The 21097-nt window shown below is 34.9% G+C and overlaps 1 protein-coding gene across 1 annotated transcript in view; it reads right to left on the bottom strand.

Moving 5' to 3' along the window:
* Nucleotides 1–512: 512 nt before the first annotated feature.
* The window catches only part of LOC117025559 (translation initiation factor IF-2-like), a 38255-nt gene continuing 17670 nt past the window's right edge, over nt 513–21097 (bottom strand). Inside the window, exon 5 of the mRNA XM_033111467.1 lies at nt 513–630. Coding sequence (XP_032967358.1) covers nt 591–630 — 40 coding nt within the window. The 3' untranslated portion in view covers nt 513–590. The remainder of the gene's footprint in view (nt 631–21097) is intronic.

The raw sequence follows: 21097 nt of genomic DNA, 5'->3' as shown, positions 1-21097 counted from the left end.
ATCCAATGAATGGATAAACACACTGCAGTACACCCATACTATGGAATACTACACTATGCAATAAAAAGGAACTACTGATATACATAAAAGTCATTATGCTAAGTGAAAAAAAGTGGTCTCAAAAGGTTATCATTCCATTTTTATGACACTCTGAAAAAGCCAATCTATAGTGGCGGAGAATATATCAGTAATCTCCAGGTGTTAGTGATGGGGGAGAGTCTAACTACAAAGAAATAGCAAGAGGGAATATTTTTGGAGGATTACAATTGTTCTGTGTCCTGATTCTGGTGGAGTTTTCATGAATCTGTGCATGGCTCAAAATTCTTACAACTGTACACCCAGTAAAAGTCAATTCTACTACAGTAATAAAATATTTTAATAGAATGACCTTTACCAATATCCAGACTGCCACATAATTTTCTGTTTGTTCCTGCCTCTACTGTACTTTAAAGAAAAATGTCCATGACAGGAGGAGGCAACTGCACAAGTAAATAATACATTTACTTCCATTACCTGTGAATATGCTGTATATTTCCAGCAGAATGATGGGCTCCAGAGGCTGAAGGGACATTGGGTTATAGAACAAACTCCTATAGACACAGCTCTTCATTTGAATAGTATGTTTTATTTCTTGAGTATTCAAAAGGAAAAGAAAAAAAAGAACATAATAATGTATTTCCTGATTATTGTTACACATGAAGTATATTTGAAAGTTCATTTTAGCTTAGTACACAGAAATCCAGTTTAGCAAACAGATTAAAAATGTATGCCAAAAAAGATGTAAAATATTTACCATCTTTTATATTTGTTATTTAGGTAGAGTCAACTCTCAGTTATCTAGTAGCGGATCAACATTCACACATAAATGCTAGTAACAAAACAAAAAGTATATTTGTAGGGAATTAAAGTTAAGAATCTGCAAAAAAAAAAAAAAAAACACAAGTAAAAGATATATATTTTTGTAGACCTCACAGCATTCAGCATAGTATACCTGGTACATAGGAAGCACTCATCATAATTACATAAGGTATCATCTAATAATGTGAAGCAGTAATATCCAGCATAACGCCCATACGTATATCAAACGTTTACCTCTATATTAAAGGTTAAGCTTAACAATTCATACATGCAAACATGTGCACGTACCTGCCAATAATGAATTTTGTGGCAGGGAATGATCTAAATGTGGAAAAACTGAGTTCATTTGGACCAGTCCAGCAGGAAAAAGCACAGGATGGGGGTTACTGAAAGCAAGAGAGGTTGTGTGCCCAGCTTCCATTGCATCATTCATCAGACAGTGTTGCTTTACTTTCCAAGTAAGGTCCACTGGATGATGTGATGAAGGAAGTCAGAGCATAAATTATGTTGAGGGATGTAGGCTATTGGAAAAATGCGACAAAATTAAGATAGAATTCTGAGATACTTTAATTCTAGCAGGTTTTATTCTTTGAAACACCAGTAGTTTGATACATAACTTTTTAAAAATCTAAAATTCTCTGAGAAACATCCAATGAGATTTACTACCAATAAGTTGGGGATAACATTTGAAAATCACACTCGAACCTAAAATAAGGGTGTGAAGAAGGAAGGAAGGGAGGAAAGGTGAGAGGGAGGCAAACAGAAATGAATAATTAAGGGAAGATGTGACGAGAAGTTGTCCAAAATCAAATAATCACGCGACATAATAGTGTTAAATGGTCCTTCTCTTTCTGAAGAACAGAAATTGCCACTTCAATCAAGGACGAGAGGTTGCAATATAGTTTTAATTCAATTTTTATAATCTAAGTATTTTCTTAAATACAAGAATATTTTTTCTATCTAAAGCCTTGGTGATCTTATCATAGGTTGTAAACCTGGTCATAGAATAAAAACCAAAACTTTTGGATAAGTTAGAAAGTAACATTTATTTTTTAACTATTTTACATTAAGTAAGTTAGATGTTGCACATTTCCTTGTCTTTCAATAAATGTATCTTTAGTAATAATATGTGATGCTGCCTTTAAAAAGTGATAAAAGAGTTAAGAACAAAGTGTGAAAAACAAAACTAGCACTATTTATGATCTTTTATCTAATGTATTTTGAGATAAACATGTTTATAATATATCTTTTATTAACCAACATTGTACAGGATCCTTTTCCCATGTATTTTCCTTTCAAAATATGGTTTTAATCAACCTACCTAATTATAAATTTGTATTACAAACACTAGGGAAGTTGTGGTGGTAAGTCCTAGAGATATTTGCTGAAGTTTGTCTCAATGGAGACAAGCAAATAGCAATAGTCTTGGCCAAGCTGACTTGTCAATGGCTGCATAAAGGTACACCTCACCAGGGTTAGAGGTAGAAAAGGTCTTTTGGAAGAAATGACAGCACAGCATAACCAAATAATGAGAAAAACACAGCCTAGTGAAGGAAGAGATGAAAGTCTTCTAGGCACAGGTAAGAGAGAGAGAGAGAGCTACTTTAGGGACTGAGATAGGAAAGGTAAGGCTGGAGAAGAAGGCAGGACTCCTACCAGTGTATTTTATAGAACTGAAGTTGGCTCTTAGCATAAAAAAGAAAAAAGAAAAAAATAGAAAGGAAGTGTTTAAGCAAGAAAGTGACAGAATCAGGGTTACATTTAAGAGTGCTTTCCCTGCTGACACGGAGAATCAATTGGAGGAAAGCTAGCTAGACCAGAGGCAGGAAAGCCAAGTGGAGTAAACCAGACCAGCATTCTCCAAAATTATTTGATCAGAAAACTCTATCAGTGACAGGAAAAAGCTGACTCACCAACCCATAATTATAAATAACATATTCACAGGTACTTTTTAAAAGTGAAATTGAAGAAGACTTAGTTAGCCATAGCAATCAGACAAGAAAAAGAAATAAAAGGTATTGAAACTGAAAAAGAAGAAAAACTATCATTCGTAGATGACACGATACTATATATGGAGAATCCTAAAAATTCCACCAAAAAAACTATTAGAACTGAGAAAGAAATTCAGTAAAGTAGCAGGATACAAAATTAATATTTAGAAATTGATTGCATTTTTATACACCAATAATGAACTGTCAGAAAGAGAAATTAAGAAAACAATCCCATTTACAATTGCATCAAAAATAAATAAATAAATAAATAAATAATAAATAAAATACCTAAGAATAAATTTAACCAAGGACATAAAAGACCTAAACTCAGAAAATTATAAGGCATTGAAGAAAGAAATTGAAGAAGGTACAAGTAATGGAAGCATATACTGTTCTCATGGGTAGGAAGAATTAACATCATTAAAATGTCCATATTATCCAAAGCATTTTATAGATTTAATGAAATCCCTATCAAAATATCGATGACATTTTTCACAGGACTAGAACAAAGAATCCTAAAATTTGTATATAAACCACAAAAGACTCCAAGCAGTCACAGCAATCTTAAGAAAAAAAGAACAAAGTTGGAGGTATCACGCTATTTGGTATCAAACTATGCTACAAGGCTATAGTGATCAAAACAGCATGGTACTGGTATAAAAACAGATGCATAGACCAATGGAACAGAATAGAGAGCCCAGAAATAAGCCCACATCTATATGGTCATTTAATCTATGATTAAAGGATGCAAGAATATACAATGGGGTAAAGACCATCTACTACTCAATAAATGGTGCTGGAAAAACTGGATATATGCAAAAAAATAAACAAAATTAGACACCTTCTTACACCACATACAAGAATAAACTCAAAATGGATTAAAGACTTAAATCTAAGACCTGAAACCATAAAACTCCTAGAAGAAAACATAGGCACTAACTCTCAGACATTGCTCTTAGTAATATTTTTCTGATCTTGGGCAAGGGACACAAAAGAAAGAAATAAACAAATAGGACTATATCAAACTAAAAAAGTTTTGCAGAGCAAAGGAAACCATCAACAAAATGAAAAGACACTCTACTGGATAAGAGAAGATAGTCACAATAATATATCCAATATGGGATTAATATCCAAAATTTATAAAGAACTCACACAATTTAAACACCAAAATAATCCCCCAAACAATCCAAATAAAAAATGGGCAGAGGACCTGAATAGACATTTCTCCAGAGGATATCAGATGGCCAACAGACATATGAAAAGAAATTTGCGTCAAGGAAATGCAAATTAAAACCACAATGAGATATCACCTCATACATGTCAGAATGGCTATCATCAATAAATCAACAAAAAAGTGTTAGTGAGAATGTACAGAAAAGGGAACCCTCGTGTATTCTTAGTGGGACTGCAAATTGGGGCAGCCACTATGGAAAACAGTATGGAGGTTCCTCAAAAACTAAAAACAGAATTACCTTATGACCCAGCAATTCCACTCTTGGGTATTTATCCAAAGAAATGCAAAACACTAATTTGAAAAGATATATGCACTCCTATATTCACTGCAGCACTATTTACAATAGCCAAAGACATGGAGGCAACGTAAGTGCCCATCAACAGACAATTGGATAAAGAAGATGTGGTACATATACACTGGAATAATTCTCAGCCACAAGAAAGGAATGAAATCTTACCATTTGCAACAACATAAATGGACATAGAGAGTATCATGCTAAGTGAAACAAGTTGGACTGAGAAATACAAATACCGTATGATCTCCCTTATATGTGGAATCTGAAGAACAAAATAAATGAACAAACAAAACAGAAACAGACTCATAGATACAGAGAACAAACTGATGGTTGCCAGATGAAAAGAGGATTGAGGAGGTGGGTGAAAAAGGTGAAGGGATTAAGAAGTACAAATTGGCAGTTACAAAATAGTCATATAAAGTACAGCATGGGGAATGAATATAGTCAATAATATGGTAATAATAATGAATAGTGCCAGGTGAGTATTTAGTTAGTCATGGGGATCATTTCTTAAATTATATAAATGTCTAACCACTACGCTATAAACCTGAAACTAATGAAAATAATATTGAATGTCAACTGTAATGGGAAAAATTTTTTTAAAAAAGTGAAATTGAAAAATGATAAAATGAAACATTTATTAATAGTATATTAGTAAAAGTAGATGTAAATCTTTATTTCAAATGGTCTGATAACTTTTTTTAAGCTCCAATTCTTATCAAATCTTACTGCTTTTATAACACAGCTGACAGAAAGCTTACACTGCGATCACAACTGCCAGCGTTGCTCTTTTCTTGTAGTTCACTGGGCTTGTATTCTTATCATGTTCAGTGTGTGATTTCTTTGCAGACATGCATACCTGTTCATCATGTAGATTAGTTTATAAATAAAATGATGTGTAAAATTCTTATCAGGGACACGTAAACTACAATATGCTGACAGGTAATAACCACGTGAGGTTAGCACAGTGCCCCCAGCACTGCACACTGACCTCTCCTCCCATGGCACAACTACACAGAGACTGAGCTACAAACTCCGTGACCTCCTCAGTGACTAAGCACACCTTAAATATCAATGAAGTCTAACTTCTGGGTTTTATTAAGTTACTTACCAGTATTAATAGAAGGGCTAATATTTTCTTTCTCACATCCTCTCATAATCTCCCCTCCCCTGTTGATCCCACTGACTTGGAAGTAAATGATGATGGCCTAAAGTGGCCTAGGGGCCAAGATGTAAACATTTCTATAGCAATATTTTTAATTAACAGACTTTTTCAAGAGCCATTTTGAGGTTTACTGAAAAATCGATCAGAAAGTACAGAGTTCTCATGTACCCTGCCCACCCCCAGGTTTCCCCTATTATTTACATGCTGTATTAGTGTGGGACGTTTTTTACAACCGAGGAACCAATATTAATACATCATTATGAAAGTCCATAGTTAACATGGGGGTTCACGCTTTGTGTTGTACAGTTCTATGGGTTTCGAACATGTAATGACGTGTTCATCATTACTGTATCATACTGAATAGCTCGCTGCCCTACAATCCCATACTCCACTTATTCATTCCTCCGTCCTCCATCCTAAGCTTCTAGCAACTGATTTTTTTTTTATTGTCTCCATTGTTCTGCCTTTTCCAGAATGTCATATTGTTGGAATCATACAGTAGTCAGCCTTGCACATTGGCTTCTTTCACTTAGCAACATACATTTAAATTTCCTCTATATCTGTTCCTGACTAAATGAGGATAACTCACTTTTATCATTGAATAATATTTCATTGTACAGGTACACCATGGTTTGTGTATCCATTCACCTACTGAAGGACATCTTGCTTGCTTCCAAGTTTGGGCAATTCTGAATAAAGCTGGCACATATACTCTTGTACAGGTTTCTGTGTGGATTTAAGGTTTCAGCTCCTATGGGTATCTATGAAGGACTGTGATGGCTGGATTGTATGGTTAAGAATATGTTTGTTTGGTTTTGTAAGAAACTGCCCAACTCCATTGCAAAGTGGCTGTACTATTTTGCATTTCCACCAGCAATAAATGAGAGTTCCTGTTGCTCTGTATCCTTTTCAGCAGTCGGTGTTGTGTTTCAACTTTTAGCCATTCTAATATGTGTGTGCAAGTTAACTTTTATATCCAGACAACTTTCTAGATCTTTTCATTTGTTTTAAATGTTTCCCTTGATTCTCTTAGGTATTAGGTAGTTTATTTACCAAAAGAGGGAGGAAGGGAGAGAGGGAGGGGAAGAGAAAAAGGGAGGGGTAGGGAAGGACAGGAGAGAGAGAGAGAGAGAGAGAGAGAGAGAGAGAGAGAGAGAGAGAGAGAGAGAGAGAGAGAGGAAAGGTGGAGGGGGAAACTGATACTCTTTTTAAAATTTGTATACCCCACATTGCCATTTCTTATATAATAGCACTACCTAAAACTTTCAGGAAAAAAGTTATATAGTAATGGTGAATGGCAGGTATCTTTGACTCATCTCTGATTTCAATGATAAAGCTGCTAACTTTTCATTAACTATAATATTTTCTATTGGCCTGACATATTGTTTAATCAATTGTTTAATCAATATCCTTCCATTTCTAAGTTTTTAATTTTCCATCATCTTCTGAGAATAGCTATGCATCTTTTGAGAAGAGCTGTTTCATGGTGGAAAGACCACTTAATAATTTGTCTCTCTAGAGGACAGACTTACATATACCTCTATGTAGATAACTATCCCTATATAACTATAGAGCAGAAGTTATAAGGACTCACACTTCAGTTACATAAAGAATAGTTCTCTCACTGTCTGAGTTCCCCTGTTATACCACATGATCTTTCTCAATCTTTGTTTCCTTCCAAGGTTTCCTCCATATTAGTGCATCATAAATGTGTTACTGATATATTTTAATCAACTGAACTTCTTTTAAGCAATAACATCAAACCAATGAATTGATATTGTTTTCTAATAGAGTTGAATAAAAAATGACCATTAAAAGGAAAAAAAAAACCTTATATATTCTCAAAAACAGTTTCCTACAGAATTGAGAAGTACTGATAGAGCAGGAGCTTTTCCAGGCAGAAACCATCTTTTATTGACCTGTCTCCCCAGATACCTGAGCAGGCACTCAGCAAAGTCACCGGACGAATGACAGCCATAAAGTCATGGACCTAGATTGGCTCAGAAGGTTGTGAGCCCTTTGAATGAGAGAGATGGGTATTTCCTAAAACTGGGAGCTAGGGCAGAGTAGACGACCTCAGAGAAGTCTACGGTAAGTATCTTCATTTATAAGGAGAACTAAGAGTGACTTTCCAGGCATGGATCATGCCTAGCTAACTGTAGATACATCATAAAACTGAGTATGACACCAATATCTGCCTCTTACAAACTATGTAATCTTGGGCACGATTTTTTCTTTGATTCATTAAAGTGATACATGAAGAGTTTTCAACTATTAAGCCATTTTTGAATTCCTGTAATAATCCTATTCAAGGACAGAGTAATATGCTGATAAATTGGACTTTGTGTTGCATTTTTAGTTTTGCATTTTTACAGCTCTGTTCTTATAAGAGAGGATGGCTTCTTTCATTTTGTGCAATTTCTTTGTAAAATGTCAGTAAAGATGTGCTCACTATGTAAAATAAACTTAAGAAACTTCCTAGCTTTGTCTATGCTCATAAAGCTATTAATTGTTATCTATTCCTTAGGAGGCCGAATAAGCTTGCCTCCAGAGCCTTTTGGAAGACAGCCCTCTGATAACATTTTTCATATTTTTTTTATAATTGATTGATTCAAATTTTTACTTTATATATTTTCTAGATAGTCATCCATTTTGTTTGAAATTTTGAGCCTATCATCATAAGTCATATCTATTATTCTTGTAACATATAAACTTTGGAATTCATTACAATATTTTTGGTCTTTTTTTTATTTTGCAAGAGATCTGGGTTGTCCTCCCCCTCAAAAAAAAAAAAAGATATACTTTTTAATTCTATATTTGTTAAATCATTAATTCCTGCTTATATATGAATTAGTCACTACCTCCTCCTTTCATTTGTTTTGTTTTACCATCATAAGTTGAATTTCTTAGTTCATGTTCTCATTTTCCACTTTTACAATGAAAATACAGTATGTATACTTACATATTTGCTTCTGGGTACTGCTTATTATCATATAAGCATAGTTTTCTAAGTAGTCTATAATTGTTATTTTGATTCCTTTTTTGTTACCTTAACATTTAGGAGAATTCAATTATTATTTCCATATGGTCAAGTGTTTTTTGTTTTAACTTTATTCTAAATAATATCTTTGGGTCAATGAATGTCTCTGTATATTTCATACTTGTGGAAATAAACTATGTTTTCGTCTAGCCCAGTCTATAATTAGTTTTACAACCTTTTAAAATATACTCAGCATATTTAACCTTAGTTTGATGTCTCTGGGCTCTTATCTTGGCAAATATTATTTTTAATGCTATATCCTTGCTGGATTATATAATATCTTGTGACCTTACTGATATGTATGGGCCCGCACGTAGAGTTCTTGAGTCTAGTTCTAATAGCTTTTCTGTCTCCTCTCTTTCAGCCATCACTACTTGCTGTTAGTGTATCACATTTGTTCATCTCCACTTTTCTTAATCACTACTTCTAAAACCTGACTTTAGTTTTGGAATCAGTCATATCTGTTAGGATTAAATGTTTTTTAAAAATTTGGTAAGTTTTGAGTAAGGAATCTCTTCATGCCCTTCAAGAAAAATGCTTGAACTCTGTGACATCTGCTTTGGCTATTCTGACCTTACATTATTTACTCACTTCCTTATTCTCAGTTCAGTTTTCCAATGCACTGTGTAAATTTAGTAAAGATTAGCAAAATACATAAGTCCTTTATGTAAAAAAAATTATAATGTACTTAAGTACATTAAAAAGTAAAAACACCACATTGTCTTTTTTAAGTTTGAAATTTTGGGTGAAGTATAGAGCACAAAAGTTCACAGTATTTTAAAGTATAGTGTTTTCTATATTACTGCATTTGAAACAATCACTAAGTAAAGTGAACTGTTTCTTTCTACCCGAAATAGCTGGTTTGTAGCCCCATTCACAGTATTAAAAAGTAAGAACAATGTTTCTTTTTATAGCTAAACAATGTGGTACTTTCTACAACATTCACTAAATAGTCTCAATGTATGTTTGGGAACAGCACTAGACCACACTTGTAATTCTTTAAACATCAGACTATACCGCCATCATAAAGTACCACTACATTAAGGAGCTCAATTATTCCCATTCTTGTCTAAAACAATATTTTGTTGACTTAGGATATAAGTCCTATTATTTTAATTGGATATGAATAAAATTTATATTTGATAAATTTTAAGAAAAGAATTAACCTTCACCAATCTATTCCCACATTTTTGTTGAAGCCACAAAGTTGAAAGATTTATGCAGTTGATGTATTTTAATATTCTGGTAGATATGTTTAAGAACATTCATATAAACCATTTTGGAATAAAATCCCAAGTACAAAGAAAATAAATATTCTCTATTAAATAACAAACATGATGAATTACTTGTACATTATATAATAAAATTTCTCTAGACAGCAAAATCCTTGTTTCTGAGGAGGTCATGCTGGTGGGGGGGGTCCCTATTCTTCATCTGTACGATCAGAAGATTAATATAAAAACAGTGCTGTGGTCTAAAATTCTACAGCATTAGTTTCCTAGATTAAATGTAAAATAGCTCAAAATTAAGGAATTAGTCTTCAAAAACTAATAGCCAAGTCTCAGAGCATTAAAAAAACCCAACGATGGCAATGATGACATTTAACCTCTAAGTAACTGATTTTATCATTTTATCAACTTCACATTTTTGGCTCTGAAGAACATAAATAGTGACAAAACAAACTTTGTTTTTTAAAAAAGCTTAATTTCTAAAAATCCAAGTTATTAGAAAGTAATCTAATAGTAATTAGACAATGAAGCATGTACCATATAATAGTTAAATAAAATCATCGCAATAATCCTCAGAAGTAGGTATCATTATCATCCCATTTCTCAAATGAGAAAAATGAGACGCAGGGAATATAAATTACTTCCAGAGTCACAAACCTGTGCTTACAGGTTTGTAAGCGCAGAACCAGAATGTCTGACCACCAGGCCAATACTTTTGCTACCACACCAATCTCCTGTTAGGTCGAAACATCTCTCCTACAGTATTATAAAAAGAACTTCAAACTAGCACAGACGAAAGTCGAGTGTCTGGCCCCAACTTTGCTCCTAAGTAGCTCTATGATGCTAAACTAATTGTATCTCAATCTATTCGTGCATAAAAATGTACAGTGGTGGACATAATACCATATTTTAAAACTTCTAATGCACACTTTTTTCACTTGCTAATCAAGTATGATGTCTAGTTGTATCTTACACTCAGTGGCATTTTTTAATCGATGTTGGCCATGTCATAGTTATGATGTAGGTGTGCCCACATGTGGTCCCAGATGCCCACATAATCCTTGGGGAATTATGCGCTTCCTTATGCTACACATGTTGGTACTGCCAAACAAGCGAAATGACAGGAGGCAAAGAAGTTGCCAAATATCTTGGAGAAGACAAAGATATTTGAAAGCAACAAACAGCTGATGAAACCAATGACTTCATGCATCCAGCAAGAATAACATTAAGGCATCAATTGGTCAGGAAGTACTGACTTTGACTTTAAACAGAAGCTGTTTAACTTCCAGGGACATGTTACTCAGTGGAGGAAAAAATAAAACCTAGAGTTAGCCAAAGAAAAAAACGGTCGCTGAAAGTTGTGTAACAAACATAAGGTACAAGTCCCAGGTGCTATAGAACATATTTCTAGAAGTGCTGAATCCTCTTTCACTTTCTTGATTGCTAAGGACAAGACTGAGTGAAACAGTAACCATTAACTCTGAGTTCAATAGAAGAGTCAAACTCTGAATATGGAGAAGTGTATTTTTAATTATTTTCTTTGTATGTTCCTTTTCGTGAATGTGCAAGAATGGTATGATGAAAATACATCAAATTAAAATCCCTTTCAATTTCATCAAATATAACATTAAAACTAAGTGTTACTATATTGTGTATGGAATTGTACTATATCTCAATTTTGATGGTGGTTGTGTGTGTCAAAACTTGCAGAATTAAATATTAAACTAGGTCAATTAAAATTTTTAGCATACGTAAATTATGCCTGAATAAAAAAATGTCAAGAACAATGTACCAGTTTAACTGGCAGTGTTTTTTCTTTTCATAGTAAAAAAAAAAATAATGGTGTATCCAAAATTTGATGGCATCTTAGATTCAATGAAACACAATGTATCTAAAGGTGGACTTGCTTGTTGTCAGGTGTGAAGCAGGAGAGATCCCTGAGGGGCCTGAGACATAAGACAGAACTCGGATCTCCTTGACCTCCCTAACCTTCTGATCCACCGATGAAGGCACTCAACAAAATGGTTTGATCCCCAAAACAAAACAAAACAACACAGAAAAAAACAAACAAAAAGACACTCTATTAGAAGGCTAGAATACATCATGTGTGACCAGTGTTCTATATTTGGTTAGACTTTCCATACCCAAATGCAAATAAGTGCATCAGTTTCTCTCTCGGTTTTCTTGCTCTAAGACTACTGATTTTAAAAAGGTACTCTCGCTTACAGAAAAAAAAAAAAAATCAGTTACATTCTAAAAATCCCTGCCTGAAAGACACTGAGGATGGAGTCAACACTAGATAAGCTTTTTAAAATGGCACACCCAAAAAGTACCTCCAGCTTCCTGTCATCAAGTAAAGACTAAGAATAAATAAAGAACCTTAAACAACAGTCTGCACAAGTCCAGGGGGGAAAAACTTTTCATTTATATTCTCCAGGTTAAACTCCAGACGCATCTACTTACAACTACTAATCTAAATTCATAATTCTCTGTGGTAGCATTTTTGTCAGACATCAAAAAGAGTTAGATGTGTTTTGAGGCTTATTTGCACCAACATCCAGCCACCACAAATAAAAGAGAACACAAATCATTTTAATTTCTGACATTTGTTGTGTTATACAAGAAACTAAATTAGTGCAGAACACTTGAATGCCTTTCAATCGTGAATGCATTTTATAGACAAAATTCAAATTATATATATGACTTTTTTCATATCACTGTTCTACCAAAACTATTTTAAGTGATTCCATTTTAAAAAATGAATTAACTGGCCTACTGTGTGCTAGGCATTCGTCATATATGTAGAAAAGGAGGTAAGGCATACATCATCCCTATCTTCCTAAGGTTGTATAATCTCCTTACTTTATGTCTATTATCTCCTCATATTCTAGAATAAAATATTAAATGTAAATTTCATTTAAACAAAAAAAACTCTTCATAAAAGGTGAACACTTTGTAATACTATAGAAGCAATGGTACACTAGTGGTTAAGTAAATATGAACAGGTCCATACTGCTGCTCCAACCACCTTCCAAATCTCTCTCTTGCCTGAATTTCTCCCGTAGTGAAACAAGTATCATAGCACCCATCTCTGAGTTGGTTAAGCCCTTGGTGCAATGGTTAGCTTATAGTAAACACTTGAAAATTTTTGTTGATTTTGTTAAAAAGTATGGCCTTGATTTTATTCTAATATAGAATGAACCTTATAAAAAGAAAGCCATTGATTAAGTATCATTATGCAGTTGCAACCTGTTGTATACTAAGATAGATAGAACCAGTCTTTTTTTTTGCATTTTCATCATAAATATGGCATAACCAAATAAAGTTAATTTATGCAAAGTCAAATAAATTAAAGCTTGATTATTCACCCACCAAAGGTTTCACCAATGATTCCTGTAAAAGGCAACTTCTTTCAGTACATAAGACTGAAAATTAAATTTCCAAATTTTAAAAACTGATTTTTAAACAACTTTCCCAGAATTATATTTTAGAAAGTAACATATACTTCTAATTAGGATTCAACAGGTATATCATCAAATGTATTGATGTACACGGAAACATTAATTTAATACAGTATTACACATATCTAGTCAGTTGCTACTTTAAATCTGGTTTTTTAGCACAGCTAAACAGAGTAGTACCCTAAAGAAAATCCACACTGTTATATGACATTGTTTAATCAACAAGAAAGATTTTGTAGTCGTCCATTTACTCTAACTACTGGATAAACAACGGTGAACTTGCAGAAGACTTCAAGGGGGTAACCAAATGTTACAAAATTATAAAGTCAAACTGGCAGTAAAGCAGCTTATCAGAGAAGAAATATTTTATCTACAGTCATGCCTGCTTAGTTTAGCTAAAGAGATAGAACAGCTTTATTCCTATTATGTAACTGACTCCCATCATCCAAATGGAACATCGAGGGTGTTATTTCTCTTTGCCTGACTGCAAAACTGGTAGCCCGTTGAAACATCAAGTTGTAAAAAATCATAAGCTAATTATTAAGTGGAAGCATTTTCATCCCTCTTAAAATAAGAAATAGACAACAAAGTAGCAAACTAAGCACAGAACTTCCAATTCCAAGTCCAACGTTTACTTAGCTATGCCATAACTGAACTTACTGGGCTGCTGGTACCTCCTCAAGTTGTTTAGAAGAAAATTGTTAGTGCTCAACCTGAAAAATTCAGAACTATCTTTTTAAATATGATCACACGTTTATTTTGATTCATTTTATGGAGAAGTAAAAGAGGAAAAAGAATGGGTACTAAAATTTTAGGGCCCAACTACAGTATGCTGTACACACCCATGCAAAATGTGTCTTAATCCACATTTTATGGTCAAGGAAACAGAGGCTCTGAGAAGTTAAGTAATTTGCCCAAGGTTACCCAATAAAAAACTGGCACGTCTTGGATTCAGAGCAAAGTCTATGTGGCAAAATCAGAACAGGCTGATGGAATGATATTTTTAAAGAAGTTTTAGAAAACTAATCTCTAAAGAAAGTCTTTCACATGGTCCACACTAAAATCATGGATATTTTGAATGGATGGATCACAGTAATAAGGTACCAAGTATGACCTTGGAGAACTTGCTTCATCTCTCATTGTCTCAGGTTCTTTGTTTTTTTGCTTTTTTTTTCCATCTGGTAAACAATCACAAAGATAATAATTCTCACACAAGGTTGTTACAAAGACAAAATGTTCTAATATGTTTAACACACTTAGCATAAGACCTAGCATCTGATAAGGTTTTAATATACAGTCAATTTCTGTATTATTACTCGTTGTCATATGTAAAATTCAAAGGTCTTTACTATCTGCTGAGATGTCTCTGAGAAAGTCATGGGGTCTGTCTTATCCTCAGTCCTAACAGAGAGTCGGGAATATAGTAAGTGCTCACCAAATGTTAATTGAATAAATAACATCTAACAATTTTCCATTCACTTTTATCTCAATGGAATGAAAACAGGTATCCCTTTTGCTGATCCTGTTTTTCCCACAATGATGCCTTGATTCAAAAGTTCTGAGCACAAAAGATCCTTCACAGGAAGTTCTACCTGGTTAAACATAAAGAGGAGAAAACACAAAACAAACAACAACAAAAAACAAACAACAAAAACTTCCAAACAGCATGTAAACAAAAACTAGGCATACATGCATGAAAAAATTATCTCAGTTCACAGCTTTTTCTTCATTTGAAAGTAAATCACCCCCAACTCTAGAAAACTGTATGAATTCTCCTTGTCCCCTGAAATCTTCCACCACCCTGCAACCGGCTCTCTTAATTACTGACCTCTAATCATACAACAAAGAGGAAGCGCCAGAATCAATTAATTCTTTGTGTATGTCTATTGACTGACTACACACGACATACACGTGTTTAAACAAATATTTGCACTTTTAACTTCTCTTATTTACAATTCAATTTGATAGGTTAATTTACCCTGTTGATATTTTCATTATCTACAAGCTGATAAGCACTAGTTTGAAGAAGAGTACACACTGATATCACTTTGTCTACTGTGAGCTGATTCTGAAGCTGAACTTGATTTCATCTCCATAGTAGGAAGGTATGGTCAGAAATGGATCCTTTCCAAAATGTTCAGGTAAAGGAGAGCACAGTGATGAAGAATGTGGGCTTTGGAATCAGACAGACCTGATATAAGAACCTGGTTCTATCCCTTCAAAAAACAAAACAACTATATGAGCCTCATTGTTTCCTCCTGCGTAAAAAGGAGTACAACATGAACCCCATGGGGTTGTTGGGAGGATTAGCTGGGCCAGTGTACGTAAAAGTGCTGTCACAGTACTTGGTATTAATAATATCAAGAAATGATAAGGACTGTCATCTATTTTCAAGCAAATTTCAAACAAAGCATTACTAAGCACCCTAATTAGTTAAAGGTCCCTGAGGAGCGTTCTCATTCCTAAACCATTCCTTTTCACACAGCCTTAAGCATTCACAAGCATCTACCCAGATGTCTCAGACATGTACAAGAGGAAGAGAAAGAAAGAGCTAGAAGAAATAGGCAACTATTAGACAAACACAAATTCTTCCACTGTGCCTCTCTTTGCAAGAAGCAGTTTCCTAGGCCATCAAAATCCTAATACGGACAAAGCAATCACTGAAAACCCATATGGAAAAAATATGTGAGCAAGTGCTACTGTGGATAAAAAGAATAAATCTTGCTCTTAAGACGCTAACAACTTCGTGAGAAAACAGCTTATAAAAACAAAACGAAAAACAACAGACAGACAGTAATGCATGCTCTGACACAGTTAGAGGCAAAGTACCATGAAAGCAAAAGGAAAGAAGAGATATGTCTGGCTCAAGGATCTATAAAAGGTTCAAGGAGAAGGTGGAATTTGGAACTGGGCCTTGAAAAATGTGTGGATTCCTCTGGGCAGCGAGTTGGGCCAGTAGAATTCCACACTGAAGAATCACTAGACCAAAGCAAGGAGGATGAAATTCTCCAGTATTCAGAAGACGCCACAGTCTGTCTCCCAGGTCTGAAATAAAATGTAGGTGGAAAGAGATGGGGAGAGATGAGGCCAGAAAGGAAAGTTAGGGCCAGGCATCCATGCATTTCCAATGCCAATTAGAGTTTGGCTTGACTGTACAGTCAGCTAAGACTTTTTTGGGAGAGCAGGGGAGTTTGATATGAATTGACTTAACGTTTAGAAATATCCATGTCGTATATTAAATCTTAAAAAATGAAACCTAGGGGCAAGAAGGGGCTATTGAAATAGCCCAGGCCTAAACTAGAACACCAAGAAATGGACATTTTAAAAGATGTTATGTTGTAAGAGCCCACAGGATTTAACAATTTATAATCCTTGCAATACACAAATATTCCTCTCAGGGTAAAAGTCAATAGCAGGCTGACTGGTGCTGGCACAAAAAAGGCTAACCAGCATGTGACCAAAAGTGAAAATAACCCCCAAAAGTTGCTAAGCATAGGTTCAATATCAGTTCTAAAGGGTATCTACACTATAATAGAGGGATATCACCTGGTAGATAAAACACAATAGCCAACGTCTCAAGGCACTTGTGGTACGTGTCAAAGTCAGGTTAGGGACGTGGTCAGGGTTCCCAGTGGGTCTCTCTGAGCCATAACAGGTTCACAGCTGGTTACTGAGACCACAGAAATCCAGGCCCACAAAGAAAAGATTAGCTAGCCAGGAGTCAGGAACCAGCCAAATTACCAGAAGTTCAGGGCAGGATTCCAGTGAGGCATAAGAAAAATCTACGGGCTCAGTGGGGAAGACCTGGGTATGCGGATGTTGAGAGCACACTTAGCAAGGGAGCTTCAGGCAGCAAGAATAATTCCAGGCCACACCCACTGGTAGAAGAGGCTCTGTCAGGATCAACTAACCAACTTTTGAACCTACAGGTTGAAAGTGTTTAATGCAGGGAATGGCTGAATAGGACCGCCACTAAAATGGTGTTACAGGGACATGAACTTGTAACATGAACATTTTTCTGATCTCCTAACCTAAATTCCTTATCTGATATGAGTGCAATGGCATAGGTTATGAAAGAGGGAGAGAGAGAGAGAGACAGAGAGAGAGAAAAAAAGAGAGAGAGAGAGAAGAGCTAAAGACCTAGCACCAACTGACATAAAATACTTTTATACAAAAACAAAACAAAGTATCTTCTTAAAAACATCTTTCAGTCCACCATAGCATTAGGAGAACTTGCACAATTGGGCCCCACTTCATGTGTGGCCTCACCTGCCCCTGCCCAACCTACGTACGTGCTTCACTCCCACGGGACAGACTACTCCCCTTTCTCCAATACTCAGGGCACTCTGGTGTGTTTGTGCCTCCATCTGTAATATCCGGCTTCCTTTCCTGGTGTGGCAACTTCCACTCATCCTTCAAGTCACCTTCACTGTAAGATGCCTGGTGCATTCAAGCAGAACTAATCACGGAGTAAGTTCTTACAGCATTTCATACATGCCTCCCCTGGAGCTGGACACTTGTCCTTCAAGAACAGCTCAAGAGTGCTCTCTTCCCTGGAGCCTTGGGGGTCTCACAGTCATTCACATCGGCCCTTATTCCTAGCCTTGCCGTCGATAGGATCACATCACTTGGCTATTTCTACCACCCAGTCGTGAACTGCTCACGAGCCAAATCAACATCTTGTTCATCATTTTGTGCCCACGACTTAGCCTAGTTTTTCTGGCACAAAGCAATTTACCAATAGGTTGAGCAAATTAACATTTTTCCAGTTTCCCAACAACTGATAAGGTTTTATGTATTTATTTACTTCTGTATCATACACAAATTAACCTTTACCATTTGAATGAAGATATTAATCCTTATATCACTTTTATAGTCTAGTTGTCCTTCCCTCAATTTCTTAGAACGCTGCTGTGAGATTTTTTTAAACTAGAGAAATATGACAGAAGTTTTTATTTCATTCAATATAACAATGGAACTGTAATAATTTAATTCTACACATATTGTCACGATAGAATTCATGGATTTCCCTATGAATAGGCTATTGTGTCTACCCACCTGAAAGGTACCAACCTGAACAAGACTGAAAGCGTTTATCCTTGCCATCCCACACGAGGAATTTTTATGCCCTTCTTGGTATCACCCATTGTGTAGAACCCATCAAAACCAGCAATACCCCTTACTCTCCTTCCTTTCCCCCAGACACCACCACTTCTATCTAGTCCTCAAACCGTATACTTCTTCAGCCCTTGTAATAATATAATAGCCACTTAGAATCTACACCATTTGCTTATAATACAGATCATTCTCGTAACAATCCATATTACAGATGAGGATATCTAAACTTAAACATATATGGAACTAACCCAAAATCACACTGGAGTAAAGGACTAATGTGGAATTTTAAACTGTATGATTCCAAATTGATCTTCATCCACTAGACCAGTGGTTCTCAGCCATTCCCATGCAGCAGAATCACCTGGACAGCATATTAAAATGGACGGCTTGGCTCCATTCTTAGACGTTCTGATTAATTAGTTCTGGAGTGGGTCTGAGAATCTACATTTCTATCAAGTTCCCAGTTGATACTGATACTGCTGAAAATAGAATGTTAAAAAGGCTTTCATAAATAAAGCTGCATGATAAATAATAAAACTAGGAAAATATTTAGAACATAAGACATAAAAAGTCAGTATGTTTTATATATTAAAAGCAAAGTATATATTAAGAGTATTTTACAAAATCTGTAAGAGAAAGATGACTATAGAAACAAAGATTAAGGGTATGAATTTAATCACTGTTTGTTGTATACCTGAAACTAATATTGTATGTCAATTGTAATTTTAAAAAAGAAATATTTAAAAATTTAAAAAAGAGCATGAAGTTAATTTTTAAGAGAAAAGCAAATGAAAACCAAACATTTTAAGCATTTTCCAAACATCATGAATGATCTAAGAAACACAAATTTAAAATAATCACAATCATTTTCCCCCATTGACTGGGAGCCATCAAGGTTTGACAACGTAGAAAGTGATTTTTTTTTTTTTTTTTTTTTTTTTATCAAACTGAAAGCTGAAAAATGCAATGAAGACTCAGCAAGGTCAAGAAATGTGCCAAAGTGTCAAACAGAAAGTGAATATTAAGTAGAGAAGGAAACAACTGTTCAGAAACTTGATATGTTTCTACTGTTTATAAGCCAGAGGCCAGGTTTTCACTGACTCTCATTTAAAGTGCATCCTTGACTTTAAAAGATGGAAGATTTTTAAAGGTTTTTGTTTAATTATCAGGGGAGGTGGAGAAGGAGGAACAGTTCATTTTGCCCTTAATATATATATATATTAATATATATATATATATATGTGTGTGTGTGTATTTTTAATTTCATAAACTCTCTATTTGGAAAAGCTTAGTGCAAAGAGCAAAATGCTGTTATTTTCATAAAATATACAAGTATTGTCAGGAAACTCAATGATGCTTGACAAATCTTTAAAATTGCCTACTTCTCTGAAATCACAAAATAATAATGTGTGACAAGTATTCATACTGTTCAAATAACAGCTAGTTTGAATAAGAATGGTTGCATTCATTAGAAAACACACCAGTGCAAAATGTGAACACACGACAGTGGACTACCCTCTTCATGATCATACGTGCTTTCTCCATGACCTTGAGGGTTCTCTCCAATTTTCAATAATTTATGCCCAGTGGTAACCTGGTTGGGACACCTTAACAAGAAAAAAAAATGCAGCTGTTTGCCTTATAACCAAGGTAATAATCGGGCTTCCTTCAGAAATGGAACTGACAATTTTTAATTCGATAAGTACCCATGTGGAAATGAAACTGGCGTGACGTGAAGCTGGCACCAACAGGCTCGATGAGCAAGAACACCTTCATGCAGATGTCACCTCATGTTCCATACCCAAGAGAATTTGTGCTGTCAAAAGAACTAACCTCATCAAGAATTGCAAAAAGAAATGCATAACCTATTCAACCGAATCACTTCATGTATTAGCAACAAACAATTTGTAAGTGGTTCTCATTTTACACATAATTTTTTATGTAAAGGGCCTATCTATGGTTTACAGATATGGGAAGTATGAGACCACGTAGCGGTCATACACAGAGGCTCCCGTCTGTATTCTGCTACTACAGTTTCCTGAAAAAAGGGATGTAACCCGAGCTGTGAAAGGTACAAAATAAAAATCTAGTCTTCTTATACATGAGGGGATAGTCCTGTAGTCTCAAAGACAAGGTGTTTTCATTAGGAACCATTACAAACAATAAAGTCCAGTGAAAGAACAGATTTGGCTAGTTGGTTATTTTCTTTCCTAGAGGAAAAAGGAATAAAGGTTGACAATATACGCATTGTATGCTCACTATCTCCACATCTTACCAGGTAGACAGAGCCTTTTCCAATGATTGTAAAGGGCCAGAAAACCTGCTTACGGAGAATCACATTCTATGAACTCATGAGTTACAAAACAGCATTATTTATATTTGGGAAACAATGATCCTTAACCAAATATCAATTACTATCACAGAAACCGAGAGTGGGCAGCTTAAATCAATCTTGTGAACTTTTCATATGACTGATGTTCAAAAACTTGAATAATTTAGCTACAGACATTTAATTATGAAATTAACATCATAGTCAATGGGCTTTACTACTCTGTCAATATTTCATGGTTTTACATATAAGTACTTCCAATTAATCCCAGGCATGAGCCTATGAGATAGGTACCTTCATTTTCAGATTTAAGAAATGACAAGAGAAAACTGATGCAAAGAGGTTAATTTGTCCAAAATTTCCTAGCTGTACAATGG

The sequence above is a fragment of the Rhinolophus ferrumequinum genome, chromosome 8 (genome assembly GCF_004115265.2).
Source record: "Rhinolophus ferrumequinum isolate MPI-CBG mRhiFer1 chromosome 8, mRhiFer1_v1.p, whole genome shotgun sequence".
Classification (NCBI taxonomy): Eukaryota; Metazoa; Chordata; class Mammalia; order Chiroptera; family Rhinolophidae; genus Rhinolophus; species Rhinolophus ferrumequinum.
This window is presented reverse-complemented; position numbering and strand designations above follow the sequence as displayed.